General features: G+C 36.6%; 1 protein-coding gene across 1 annotated transcript in view; it reads right to left on the bottom strand.

Moving 5' to 3' along the window:
* Positions 1-15,371, bottom strand: part of CFAP47 (cilia and flagella associated protein 47) — a 443,526-nt gene that overhangs the window by 197,338 nt on the left and 230,817 nt on the right. The window contains exons 41-42 of the mRNA XM_047764176.1: positions 7,459-7,529; positions 6,011-6,156 (exon numbers count right to left, since the gene is read on the bottom strand). Coding sequence (XP_047620132.1) covers positions 6,011-6,156; positions 7,459-7,529 — 217 coding nt within the window. The remainder of the gene's footprint in view (positions 1-6,010; positions 6,157-7,458; positions 7,530-15,371) is intronic.

Raw genomic sequence — 15,371 nt, 5'->3', positions numbered from 1 at the left:
CAATGACAATTGAAGTAGAGTAAAAATGCATCAGTTCAACAGAGACTCAAAAAAATGATAAATATTTTACTTTTATTTAAGCTTTTTTCTCATGTTTATTTTACTGAAAAATTAGCTGTCTTACCCAAAATATAGTCAAAGGAGGAGATTTTCACATTTCATAGATATGGGAGAGTTATTCTGGTTTATATATGACTGTGCTCAAACTTTAGGCTGACTAAAATAGCCTGTTCTTATGGACTGTAGAACATGAATTTTACACCTGCCATAACCATTAAAGAATACATTTAAAAATCAAAATGGAGTTACTGTGGTTCATGCATTCAAAATGGAGGTGGTGCCCACTGTGGATGTGGTTGTGGATACATTCCTGCATCACTCAGAACTTGAATTTTCTGGACTTTATCAGACCCAAGGACACCACCAGGCATTCTCAAAACAGTATCTGCTGGCCACTGCCAACTGCACCCTTGTGGTCACAAGGCCTCCCCTTGTAAATATGCAACCATTTCAGACCTCAACCAATCCTTGCTTAGCAAGGACCCTTACCTCTTGCCAGGTCCAATTAAAATTCATAACAAACAACTTACATAACTGTTTGATTTTTGCCTATAAATGCCTCCCCCATTTTGTGGTCTGGGGGAACACAATTCAAGTGCTTCTTGAATCTGTGTCCCAGAAAAAAGTCTTCAGTTTGGCTCAAATAAAACTTTTTTCTATTCTTATTATACATTGTTTACTGATGATTTGTGTCAACATAGTCTTCATAAGAAATTATACTTATTGAGCAGAGAGTTATATTAATTACATTTTTAAAAATGTGTGCCTGGGAGTTTCCGTCATGGCGCAGTGGTTAACAAATCTGACTAAGAACCATGAGGTTGCGGGTTCGATCCCCGCCCTTGCTCAGTGGGTTAAGGATCCAGTGTTACCATGAGCTGTGGTGTAGGTTGCAGACACGGCTTGGATCTTGCGTTGCTGTGGCTCTGGCGTAGGCCGGTGGCTGCAGCTCCGATTCAACCCCTAGCCTGGGAACCTCCATATGCCGCTGGAGCGGCCCAAGAAATGGCAAAAAGACAAAAAAAAAAAGTGTGCCTGAATGATACCAAATCTATAGCTTATCTACTTCATGGAAATGAATACTAACTCATGGGGTTTAATAATAAAGGAGCAAACTGTTGTTTGTTAGAATATTTTCCTTAAATATAAATTATAAACAGCTTCCTAGTCATTGTTTAGTCAATTGAAATATCAGTAACAAATATTCCATTCAATTCCATTTAACTCCACTTCTTGATGATAATATATTATCATTTCTCAAAAAATTTTGTCTAAACTTATTCATGTTCAAAGCTCTTTTTTTTAATTAAAAAAGAAACTTAGTATAATAATGTCTGTTACAGCAAATTACTGAATAAAGTCATTTGTAGTATCACTTAGTTATTTCCCTCCAGTTTTCTTAAAATCAGACCAGGAAAGGAATACAAATGCAACAAAGAACTCTTTTAAAGGCAAGAAGCTCTTTACATTCCAAAGCTAGAGGCAGTGAAAAGGGAAATGAAATAATTTGACATCTAACAGACACTTGACAATCAATGGGAGCTATTCTAATAGTCACCTATTAAATTTCCTTTCTGCTCTTAATCTTATATTTTCCAGTTTGCATGTTTACTTGGGTTATACATTAAATTTCCCAGAAAGATGCCTATGTCCACTGTTGACTGTAAGAAATAGTCACAAAAGATATTTTGTTCTTCCGTGTATCTAATTAAATGTAGTTCTCAAACAACACAGTTCATATAACTTTACAAGACCACTTGTTAATGACTCAGAAAGGGAGAACACAAAAACTGAATTGGCAGGGAAGTTTTAATCCCAGCGCTGCTACTAATTAGCTGGGTAACCTTGGCCAAGTCATGGATGCTCTCTAGATACAAATAACCTCAATCTTTTTTTTTTTCTTTTTTAAAACATTTCTAGATAGAAAATCGAATCCCCAGTGTTCTTTCATAGGCCTTAACTTCTACTTCCTCTCTTACATTGGACCCAGATCTTGCTAGGGTTTATAATTTGTTTATTTGAATTGACTGAACAGTATTATGTTATTTTGATGGCTAAAAAGGCAAGTGATACCTAAGCTAAAATTCTAAAATGTTAAATTCCATACATTAGAAAGTGATCATTAATCATCGTAGTGACTATTTGACTTTGCAACATGAAACTGACCAGTAAGAATAACTGATGTTCTTTAAAATATTATTTTCCATAAAATGATTGAGCTAGGAGATTCTGTAAAAGTGAGAAGGCCTATAAAAAGATTTATATGCCTGCATCAAAAAGTTCAAGTTGTTTAATACAATCTTAATTGCATGCTTGAGAGATTATTCTACAGACATTTGGAGAAGGCAACATATATTTAAATGGCATAAAATGTGAACTGTTTAATAAAAACACATGGTATGCTATAGGAAAATATCTCTCAAATAAATAAGCTGGGCCTAGACTCTAGAAGCTACTCTGTGAAGCGAACTTGATAATCACTCCACTATGGAAACGGGACTCTAGAAGCTATGGTGGCAGTGAAATTAGTAATCTCTCTTCATCTTTATCACCATATTTTTCAGAAGTTTCTATTCGAATCTTTTGCCGCCAATTTGCTCTGCATGTAAATGAAGGTTTGCTTTCCCTTCAATTGTGAACATCACTCCAACTGTCATTAAGATTGATCTTTATATCAATATTCATCCTCAGAGTTCACTCATTTCCTTATTTCCCCCAAATCTGACATCATCACTTCTTCTTTCTTCACTGTGTCTCACACACTTCTCATTGTCTGCCTGCTACTAAGTGAAAAGTCTGCCTGCTACTAAGTGAAAAGCAGAGGGCAGTACAAAATGGAGGTGTGCGGGGTAGTGGAGTAGATTGCAGGAATCTCCTAAGCAGTCTCTCGGTGTCCTGTTTCTGCCTCCAACTCTTAATCTACTTTTTGTTTTGGCTCCAGAGACACTTTCTAAAACAAAATGAAATCAGATCATGCTTATGCTCAGTATCTTCCACTGGGTTCTTACTTTTAATAATAATAAATACTACTACTACTAATAATAATGTTATTCACCTTAAAATCCACTGCCTTCCTCGTTATCAGTCTGACTTATCCATCCAACCCATTTCCTGTCATTTCATGTATTCGATTCTCAGAATTGGCAATTTAGGCACTCATGAAATTTCATGCTTAGCTGTTTTACCTCACATTCTTAGAATCTTCTCCTGAGCACACGTCTTCTCTGCCCAAACTCTGTTTACTGGCAAATTTCTACACATCCTTCTTAACCAAGCTCATCTATTAATCAATTATCTCTGCCTCTGCTATGCATTCTCCTCTATTCTAGAAATGGTCACAATCTGTCCGACTGTGTCACACAGAAATGAGTGGACATGTCCTAGGACACTGTGCACACAAGGAAAGAGTATGTTTTGTGAGGGGCATCCTGTTGAGGGCAAGGTTGTTCTAGCATAAGGATGCATCCATTGAATGCATTTTTCTAATTCTTATGAACGTGCCATATGTTCAGCATTTTTTGTCCATCTGGAGGGCATGCGTACTTCAAATTAATACAAACTTTCCGTGCGAGCTGAGCCAGCTTTATGCAAGTTTATCTTCTCCAATGGAATGTGATTTCCTTGAGTTCAGTGTCCCTGCCTCTCTCATAAGGATGACCCTGGTAATGCCGAGTGATTTCCTCCTTGGGAACCCAGGACTGCACAGGGCAGATGTTCACACGGGCACCACCATGAAGACAGAGTCCAGGGTTGTATCAATAAACAGCTTTGCGCTGTGCAGTGTCTGTGTGCTCTGTGTGGGGATCTGTTAACCCATCCTCCCAGAAAGTGCATTTCCTCAGGGACTGGGTCATGATTCTGCTCCAGGTTCCTCCATTTAATCTGTCCCTGTCCACACATGAGCAGAAATCTCTTCGGATTTCTGGCATTTGAGAGCATGAATTTTTAGGGCTTCTGTCAGTTTTCCCCTATTCTAGGAATTTCTATGAACACTGATGGAAGTTTTGTGAAACTGTTTTCTACTTTCAAACTGCTACTACATAAATCACTCATTTTTATTTGAAAGTTCAAAAGGAACTGGGGAAGTGAAACAAATGGCTTACCTTCCATAGCCATTTTAGTGAAAATGTTTGTTTTACACATGGAAAGCTATCAAACTGGGACCTAATTACTTTACAGTTTTCAACAGGTGGTTCTTAATGGCAAGGCAGTTATCACACTTTTAATAAGAACAGGAGCTAACTAGGTGGACTTGGATGTTTGATTATCTATTTAAGCGTGTAATTGCATTTTTCAATATAATTAGCAATAAAATTGAATGTGTAAATTAATAGATGTGTTTCCCCACTTAAGTAATTGTAATTCAGTGCAATACTTTAGACTGGGTATTATTTCTCAATTGACAGAAATATAATTTCATGATTATTGTTTTAATATTTTTTCTGACAAGAACAAAATATATATAATCAAAAGAAAGGTTTTAATGGACGGAGATGACAAGTGTAATTATATTCTGATTAATTTAGATAAAATTTATAGAAGTATATATTAATATTTGAATAGTCTAACTGAAAGAATAAAATCAACCTCCTTACCATACTATTGAGAATTAACCTTAGCATTTTTCTAGGGCTACATTATAAAGTGATATAAAAAAAAGGACTGTGAAACATTTTATCAAATTACTGGTTTGATAAAATAACTACAGTTATTATTTTTTTTTTTTTACAAATTTTCATATAGAGGAATTCAGCTAAAACCTAAACTCTTTCAAGAGAAATGAAAAACAAGGTTTGATATTACGATAAAGTAGCATTTTTCACCTGAAATGGTAATTCTCAGTGTAAAACTATTCCTTACATATTTAATAGGCTATACTATTTTTCATGTGTAAAGGATCCTACAGATAAGTCAATATAATACCTCTTTCCAATTACTTTTTTTTTTCTTCTTTTTAGGACCGCACTTGCAGCATGTGGAAGTTCCCAGGCTAGGGGTCTAATTGGAACTGCAGCTGCCAGCCTACACCATGGCCACAGCAACACCAGATATGAGTCACGCCTGCAACCTACACCACAGCTCACAGCAATGCCAGATCCTTACCCCACTGACCGAGACCAGGGATCGATCCCACATCCTCATGGATCCTAGTTGTGTTCGTTACCGCTGAGCCACGATGGGAACTCCCAATCACCATTATTTCATTGTTATGCATTCTATATAGTGCATAATTGATACATAACACACATTTGGGGCAATCTCCCATGGGTCATAAATTCCCTCAGGTCAAGACATGGCAGTGTCTTTTTCAAAGAGAAGAATACCATAAAACTTTTCCTCTAAATCCTCTCTTCTTTCTTTCTCTCTGTCTCTCTCTCTCTGCCCCCACCTCCTCTCCCCTCCCTCCTCTCCTGTCTTTCACCTTCGCTGGCTTTAGAGAAGTAAGATGCATGGATCCCAGAGCTAGAAAATTAATTCCGCCAACAACTTGAGAAAGCTTAGAAGCAGCCACTTCTTCAGCTGAACCTCCGAGGAGAACCCAGCACTGGCCAATCACTGGAATGAAGACTTGCTAGACCTAAACCAGAGGGCCCATCTAGACCTGTGATCCATAGAAAACGTGACATGATAAATACATATTGTTTTAAGAGGAGCAGTATTTGGTAACTTGTTATATGACCATAGATGACGATATAGATAAGGTACTGGCAGGTTAGGAATGCCTCCATTCTGCTCCCATGGGACTTCCTCATCCAGCCATTATAAAATTTGCAGACAGGTAGTATAAATCTTTGCTTATTCTTGAGGATAAGCTCTTTGTTTATCAACTAGAGGGCTGAAATTGTTAGCTATATTCCCAGAGTCTTTAGCTGCTGTCAAATGACCTATACTGGTTATTCCATTACAGTGGCATCCCTTGATGAAAGCACACATGTAATTCCGTCCTCACCTTTTTGTTGCTGAGGATGATGACACAGTAGCGTGTGTGCAGGCCAAAGGGGAGAAAGAAGAGCTCCAGATCTGAAGTCCCTTTCGCTCCCAGGTGAAGAGTATGCTTAGAGCAGAAGAACTCTTTGATGAAATTGGATTTAATTGCTGCCAAAACATGAAGGAGGGCTTGTTTACACATCATTTCATAAATGCTGCTCAAATGAAGCAGCTGTTTCAATTAGTGATTAGAGTATGGGGATGAATTTTAAAAAATGTTCAAAGCATTAGCACACAAAATTAAAAGATATATACATTTGTTAATGAAAGTATGGGTGACCCCAGCCCAAGCTTGAAATAATCAAAATGTGTAATTATGACCCTCTATTAAAGATTCCTTAATAAACAAAGGGAACTTCAATAGTGTTTAAAATTAGCCTGGATACACACATAAATATAAATAGCAAAGAGGTCATTCCACAATCTTTGGCGTTTTTGGTGAACTATGTAATGATCCAAATTACAGGGTGCAAAAGACACTCTAAACTGGAAATAAAAATCTGTATATGTACACAGGCACACACAGATACATATTTATACACATATAAATGTTTTTGGTTTTTGTTGTTTTTTGAAACATGTCCATCAATTCTTCAACACTGCCTTGAAATGGGGTGATATGGTAGGCCAGGCTTAGTGACATGATCCTAATGAACAGCATGTGAGAATGCAGCACAATCAAGCTGTGACTTATGACACTAGAGCAGAAAATGTGATAGAACTTCTTCCTAATCATCTCTCTTTCCTGGTTCACTAGCTTTTAGAACACAGGTGGTATCCTATGAAGATGTTTAGGCCACATAGAGAGGCCCCACATAAGTGTCCAGGCCAAGAGCCCCACCCTGGATCTGCCTGCAACTTCATGAGAGACCCTGAGCGACACCCACCTAGATGAGGCTGGTCATGCCCAAAGTGTGAGAGAGAATAATATAATGCATTTCCAGGGTTTAATGCCATTACATTTGGGCATGGTTAGCTAGAGATAACCAGAACATCCCCACATTCATTTCCCTATCCATCATTCTATCCACACTTCTCAAATCTATTGTTATTTCACAAAACAAAGCATATCTGTGTACTCCTTAAAACTTTAAACATGGTGAGAGGTATCACTTAAACAGGTTGAACCAGATCAAAATAAGCCAAAAGAAACATAAAAGTCATTTATCAAAATACATTCATTGGCGGGGTGAGGAAACTAGGACTCAGCAGAGAAAGGCAAGATGCAGACAGAGTTTCCCAAAGAGTCATGAACAGAAAAGGCTGAGGACCAACACCTCAGCCTCTCATTTGGCCAGGATTCCCCAGGGCATGCCATTCTGTCTATGGTTGTCACCACTATCGGCTGAATACTTCATTTCATATTATGCCCTCGACATGCAAACAAAGGCTTTTATTTGAGGCACTCACAGGTTTTTAAGGCATAGGGGGCCTGGAAACAGCCTTCAGCAATATCACGTTCACCGCTACTTCCAGCATCACTGTTATAAGTAAAAACAAAAATATCAACACAAAACTCGAAAACAATACACTATCTTAATTCAATCTTATAGACCCTGAAAAATTATGGCTACCTACAATATGATATGCAAAGACCACAGATGTATTTCATAGATCATTTTTACATTTATATTGTTTTAGAAATTTTAAAAATCAGAAAAATGCAAAAAGGAAATCATCATCCATATTTTCATCATTGCTTTTTTAAAAAATTTGGTAAAAACAATTCCTTTTTACTTTCCAATACTGCAGGGAAGCAAACATTTGATAATATCAGTAAAAACCCAAATCCTGAGACTCCAAAGTAGGTGATCTAGAAATAGGACTACACAGGTAGTCGCTCTAAAAATAGTTTTAGAGTTTTATTTCTTGAAAAAAATTCTCCTCTATAAGCTTCTTGTTTCCATACTAGCTTCTTTCTCATAAACGTAGAAAGAGACTTAGGTGGCTGTTTAGTTTCTTGTTGCATTTCTGAAAATTAATTAGCAGATCACAGCCTGAAGCAAGTGCTTCCTTTGAAAGGTTCCATGTCTTCCAAAACCCATAAATTTTCTCCAAATTGCTCCTCTTAGTATTCATGATTATTTTGCTGTCAATTAGTATATGGGCTCTAAGATATTGCTTGACTATTTTTTTTATGAAAATATAAAAACCCCATATTTTCTTACCTTGACAGTTGATCTGTCTGAATTTGAGGTTGTAAAAATATACTGATTATTTCTAAATACTGTTCTTCCAATCATATCCATTCCACTTCTCCAAACACTCTTATCTTTAAACCACATTCTTTTTTTTTTTTTTTGTCTTTTTGCTATTTCTTCGGGCCGCTCCTGCGGCATATGGAGGTTCCCAGGCTAGGGGTCCAATCGGAGCTGTAGCCCCCGGCCTACGCCAGAGCCACAGCAACGCAGGGTCCGAGCCGAGTCTGCAACCTACACCACAGCTCACGGCAATGCCGGATCGTTAACCCACCGAGCAAGGGCAGGGACCGAACCCGCAACCTCACAGTTCCTAGTCGGATTCGTTAACCACTGCGCCACGACGGGAACTCCTAAACCACATTCTTAATAAGGTTATTTACCATATCCTGTCATTATTATGTGCTTTATTTCTACTCCTAGGTATTGTGATTAGCCATTTCATGATTTCTAAGAACATTTAATATTTTATGTAATTTGAGCATGATAGGTACTTTAAAGCTATGATAGACATAGCAGAAGGATTTTTCAGCATTTATAAGGGAGACTATACAAAAAAATGGAAAGAACAACAAAGAATGCCTATTTCTCAATGCACAGGTCTGATGCCATGTCTTTGATAATGGAGCTCTGGGTAGAATGCCTGATTAAAATCCTCAGATAATCTCCAAACCTCATTTTGTTCAATATTTGCAATCACTAGCCCTTTGGTCATTTTTTTTCCATAGTGAATAGAAAAGCAGAGCGATTTGGGCTTCATCTCCTTTTTTCTTTTCTTTACCTATTTTGTTAGAAAACAGCTAATATGAGTGCCTTCTGAATAAATCAGAGCTGTCTCATCCTCAAAGGAGAATCTCAAACCCAGACAAATTCAGTTACTTGTACTATTTATGGTAAAGGCAGATTAAAAACATTTACAAACCTAAGAATTTTGTTGACTTGCTCATAAAGATAACAATTATGATTAATTCAGGCACCAGAAAATAATTTAATAAAATAATCTGGCTCAGGAAAACTCGATTTTACATGATCAATGTTCTTGAGCCTAGAAATTTGGTGTTTAACCCAGCTTGATTTCAAAATCAGCATCTTGCATGTCCCAAAGACAGATGAGGAAAACACTTAACTCATTTACCTTTTGTTACTCCCTATACCTCAATCCATGCTATCATTTTCCTAGATGCTCATAGATTATTGTTGAAGCTGCGGCAGAAGGAGCATTTTAAAGTCTTGGTCTTAAGGAAGAATAGCATCAAAACAGGCTAAAATTATACAAAACAGTGTAGATCAAGAAATGGAATATTTCCTGCTAATTTAGTAGTGGACCAAAGTCAGGGAGTGGAACCTACTTATGAGCTATGAAGGGATGCTATTCCTTTTTCCTCGGCAATAGTGGTGAACAGCCCTTTCCAAGGTAAAATAATCTAAATGACACTGAACTGGTTTTACACAGGGCATGAATAAAACAGTCCCAAGAATGACTTCCTACTTGAGACTTTCCACCAGGGAAAGATCTTTATTATAAGCTTCATACTTCTGGGCTGGCATTCAGGGCTGCATCCAAACCAAACAGCAAATGATCTGGTTCAAGCCCAGTTTTTATGTTTCATAGGAAGGAATATAAAAGCATCAGTGTTTAGATTCATTCCCTCCCCCATGTACCCAGGAGTTTGTCCATATAGGGCCCCACAGCCATCTGGAGGGCAGTTAAAATGGAGTATTTGTCCCTTCTTGTATCACTCTGGCCCCAAGCAATTGAAAAGTCTCTAAAACAAGGGGTACTAATCTGTGGTTCAAGGACTGAGTGAACCTGTGAACTTAAATAGGTGAAAATTCCATCTTGATTTCCACTAACTCTTAATAGCAACTTAAACCATACCACAGTACTATTAGCTATACTCTGACTTGATCACCAAACAATTTATATCACATTTCAGTTCTTGCACATTATATTTATACTCATTGCTACTTTCAAAGTATGGTAGTTATCTCTACCATAGATCTACCAGTAGATCTTATTATGTACTGCGTTAACATTTTATTACACATTTAACATGCATACATAAGAAGTACATATTTTATTACAATTTTAACATTTTGATAATCTATTAAACTATTACTTTCCTCTATATATGAAATGAACTGTGTCACCTTTAAATCCATATGTTGAAGCCTAAACTCCCAAAATGACTGTGTTTAAAGATAGGGCTTATTGGAAGATAATTAAGATTAAATGAGGTCATAGGCGTATGGCTCTGATAAGACAGAATTGGAATCCTTATAAAAAGAGACACCAGTGAGCTCACCCTCTCTCGCTCCTTTCTTGTACAAAGAAGAGGTCATGTGAGCACAGACTGAGATGGCTGTCACCTTAATAAGCCAAAAAAGAGGCCTCAGAATAAAACCTAACTTGCTAGCTCTTTAGACTTCCCAGTGTCTAGAACTATAAGGAATAAACTTCTGTTGTTTAAGCCATGGTATTTTGTTATGGCAGTCCAAGTAGATTAAGACACTCTGCAATCCTTGCATCTTCCTTATTTTATGTATTTGTAAAACACTATTCTATGAAGTAGAATAGGATTCAGCAAACTGCCAAGGAGTCTGACAACATTACAACCAGGTATGAAACTCTAATCTAGAGCACGGGATCATGGCAGACTGTTACTCTGAGGATATACATCTGGTTTTAGCTTCAATCTGCTTTCCTTAGAGACTTGCCTACTTCTAACTGTAACTATTTGGTGTAGCAGAAATGAAATATTTTAAAAGCATGGCTCTCCAGAACTCAACTGTTTTTTTTTTTTTTTTTATTTTTGTTTGTTTGTGTTTAGCAAGAATCAGGACTCTGAAACATATCGCTACCAGGGCCTTCTTTCATTTGGGTGGCTATTCTGGGAATCTGGGAACAAGGATGAATGATGAAACCCCTAAGGTCGCAGAGTATCCAGTGTGCTATGCGAAGGAGCTCTAAAAGTAATACATATAAAGCAGGATGATAAACATTTCAACATCTTTCTAACCTGAATTCACACTTTACCATGCTGACTCTCTAGTCCACATTTATAAGCATATAAATAGGCAAAAGATTTGTATGATCTGAAGAGAAACCAGAGTATTATAAGCATATACCTTGTATTTCCCCTTGCCTGCCTATCCCCACTCAATGTTTTTGCAATTCCCTCTTCCCATGTTCTTTCTATACTTGCAGGAGAGTTCTCTCCCCTTGCCCTAGATTCCAGCCATCAAGATCTTACTTCTATTCCAGATCCAAATTTGTATATAATAAAAGAAAACATGGAATATGCATGGAAAAAAGGTTACTAGGACCTCATTTTTATCCTTCAATGTCTTCTCTTCCATGAAGACTTCAATAATATATACATGGTGTTATTCCTTGTCAATCAGCTCACAGGGTATATTCAGACACACACACACACACACACACACACACACACATATATATACACACACATACAATTTTTTGATATAACACACAGTACTGAATGCATTCCACCATATAGAACTGCCTCTCTGTCTCGCGCACGCTCTCTCTCTCTCTCTCTCTCTCTATATATATATATATATATATATATATATACTATATATATATAGTATATATAGAAATACACTATTGTGTTAATCCCCTGAGATGTGGTGGTGTTACTGTAGCATGATCTATATAGTGTATTTCTATATATTCTCTCTCTCTCTCTATATATATATATATATATAATTTTTTGGTATACCACATACTACTGAATGCTTTCCACCCTGTACAACTGCCTTCTTCTGTGTATATATATATTTTTTCCCTTTCTGCTTGATGGTTGGCAAATTTAAGGCCAGGTCTATGACTTATTTATCCCAATATTTCTTGGAATAAATGTTTGAGGTGTCACTTAGTATTTACTGAATGATAAATAATTCAATATTGATAGAAAAAAAATAGCAAGTCATATCACTGTAGGAAATCATTCACAAAGTGTTCCACTTCTGAGTACTGCTGATCCATCACTCAATTTTAAAGTGTGCCTAAAACCAGTCTCCTGCCCTGATCCTTTCTGAGATTCCTTCAGATTTATAGAATAAAATCCTCTTAACTGCTCCTGCTTATGCTCATAGATCATGTTCACATACAGTAAAATATGTGAATTTAAAGTTTTCTTATCCATGTGGTTTCAAATGTGTCATTTTATATGTATCTGTTGCTTAAGAATATAAAAACATTGTAAATTTTTTAATAGTTGTTTTTTTTTTTTTTTAATGCCACCTGCACTTTTCATTTCACTTGAGAAGAGATAATTTGGTACTTGGAGAGGTATTAACTGAAGTGACTCTGAAGAGGATTTATCAGTTAGTATATGCTAGATCATGCTACAGTAACACCACCACATCTCAGGGGATTAACACAATAGTGTATTTCTTGCTCACAGGACATGTCCATACTATGAGGATAAGATCCTTGGTGAGGGTGACTTCTATTTCTAAATGTGTTTATCTAATAATTTTGGCAGGGAAAGGTGACAAGAAATATTGCCCTCTCTTTTTATCCCTATTTTAATTTTTATCTTATATTGGACTATAGTTGATTTACAAAGTTGTGTTAGTTGCAGGTGTACAGCAAACTGATTCAGTTACATACACATCCATCCATTCTTTTTCATATTCTTTTGCCATCTAGGTTATTACAGAATATTAAGTAGATTTCTCTGTGCTATACAGTAGGTAGGTCCCTGTTGATCACTTATTCCATATTCAAAAGTGTGACTTTGCAATCCCCAGAAGCACAGTCCATCCCTCCATCATCCCCCTTCCCCTTTGGTAAACAAATGTTTCTTTTCAAAGTCTGCAAGTCTGTCTGTTTTGTAAAAAAGTTCTTATGTATCATTGTTTTAGATTTCATATATGTGATATAAGATATTTATCTTACTCTGTTTCACTTACTTAGTGTGATAATCTCTGGGTCCACCCATGTTGCTGCAAATGGCGTTATTTTATTCTTTTTATGGATGAGTAATATTCCACTGTGTGTGTATGCCACATTTTCTTTATCCATTCTTCTTCTTAAGGACATTTGGGATAATTCCAAGTCTGGGCTATTGTAAATAGTGCTGCTATGAACATAGACATTCATGTATCTTTTTGAATTACAGTTTTCCCTGGATATATATCCAGGGGTGGGATTGCTGGATCATGTGGTCATTCTACTTTTAGTTTTTTAAGGAACCTCCATACTTTTTTCCATGGTGGTTATACCAATTTATATTCTCACCAACAGCATAGGTGGTTGCCTTTTCTCCATACACTCTCCAGCATTTTATGTAGACTTTTTTATGATACCCATTCTGACCTGTGTGAGGCAGTATCTCATGGTAGTTTTGATGTGCATTTCTCTAATAATTAGCAAAATGGAGCATCTTTTGATACACCAATTGGCCATCTGTCTGTCTTCAGAGAAATGTCTAATTAGACCTTCCGCTCATTTTGATTGTGTGGTTTTTTTTTTTTTTTTGATGTTGAGCTGCATGAGCTGTTTGTATATTTATGGTCACATTGCTTGCAAGTATTTCTTTCCACTCTGTGGGCTGTCTTTTTGTTTTGTTTATCGTTTCCTCTGCTATTTAAAAGCTTTTAAGTTGGATTCAGTTCCATTTATTTTTGTTTTTATTTTCATTACTCAAGGAGGTGGATATGAGATGATATTTCTATGATTTACATCAGAGTGTTCTGCCTGTTTTCCTCTAAGAGTTTTATAGTATCCAGCCTGACATTTAGGTTATTAATCCATTTCAAGTTTATTCCTTTACATGGTGTCAGAGAATGTTCTACTTCATTCTTTTACATGCGGCTGTCCAGTTTTCCCAGCATCACTTATTGAAGAGACTGTCTTTTCTCCATTGTACATTCTTGCCTCCTGTGTGATGACTGCAGCTTTATGGTACAGTCTGAAAGGGGGCCTAATGCTTCCAGCTCCATTTTTCTTTCTCAGGATTGCTCTGGCTATTTGGGGTCTTTTGAGTTTCCATATAAATTTTTAAGTTTTTCATTCTAGTTCTCTGAAAAATGCCATTGGTATTTTGATAGATTGTATTGAATCTGTAGATTATCTTGAGTAGTACAGTCATTTTGACAATATGGATTCTTCTAATCCAAGAACACAGAATATCTTTCTATCTGCTTGTGTCATCTTCTATTTCATTTATCAGTGTCTTACAGTTTATAGAGTACTAGTCTTTTGCCTACTTAGGTAGGTTCATTATTAGGTATTTTATTCTTTTTGATGTGATAGTAAGTGGGATTGTTTCCTTAATTTCACTTTTTTCTCTCTCATCATTAGTGTATATAAACTAAGAGTTTTCTGTGTATTAATTTTGTAATCTGTGACTTTGCAACTTTACTTAATTAATTGATGAGCTCTAGGAGTTTTCTGATAGCACCTTTAGGATTTTCAAGATACAGTATCAAGTCTGCAAACAGCGAAAGTTTTACTTCTTTTCCAATTTGGATTCCTCTTACTTTATTTTATTTTATTGTTTTTTTAGGCTGCACCTGTGACATATGGAAGTATCCAGGCTAGGAGTTGAATCAGAGCTGCAGGTGCAGGCCTATGCCATAGCCACAGCAATGCCAGATCTGAGCCATGTCTGTGAACTACACCACAGGTCACAGCAACACTGGATCCTTAACCCACTAAGCAAGTTCAGGGATTGAACATGCATCCTCATGGATGCTAGTCAGGTTTATTACCACTAAGCCATGACAGGAATGCCTGGATTCCTTTTTTTTTTTTTTCCCCTGCTCTGATTGCTCTGGCTAGGTCTTCCAAAATTATGTCGAATAAATGCACAAAGAGTGGACACGTTGTTCCTAAACTTAGAGGAAATCTTTCAGCTTTTCACCATTTTGTATGATATTTGCTGTGGGTTTGTTATATATGGCCTATTTTACATTAATGTATATTCCCTCTATATACACTTTGTTGGGAGTTTTTATCATAAATGGGTGTTGAATTTTGTCAAAAAATTTTTCTGCATCTATTGAGAAGATCAAATGGTTTTTATTCTTTAATTTGCTGATGCAGTGTGTCACACTGATTGATTTGCACATATTGAAAAATCCTTGCAT

This window comes from Phacochoerus africanus, chromosome X (assembly GCF_016906955.1).
Source record: "Phacochoerus africanus isolate WHEZ1 chromosome X, ROS_Pafr_v1, whole genome shotgun sequence".
NCBI classification, from domain to species: Eukaryota; Metazoa; Chordata; class Mammalia; order Artiodactyla; family Suidae; genus Phacochoerus; species Phacochoerus africanus.
The sequence above is the reverse complement of the archived record's forward strand: the minus strand, read 5'-3'. Positions and strand labels throughout refer to the sequence as shown.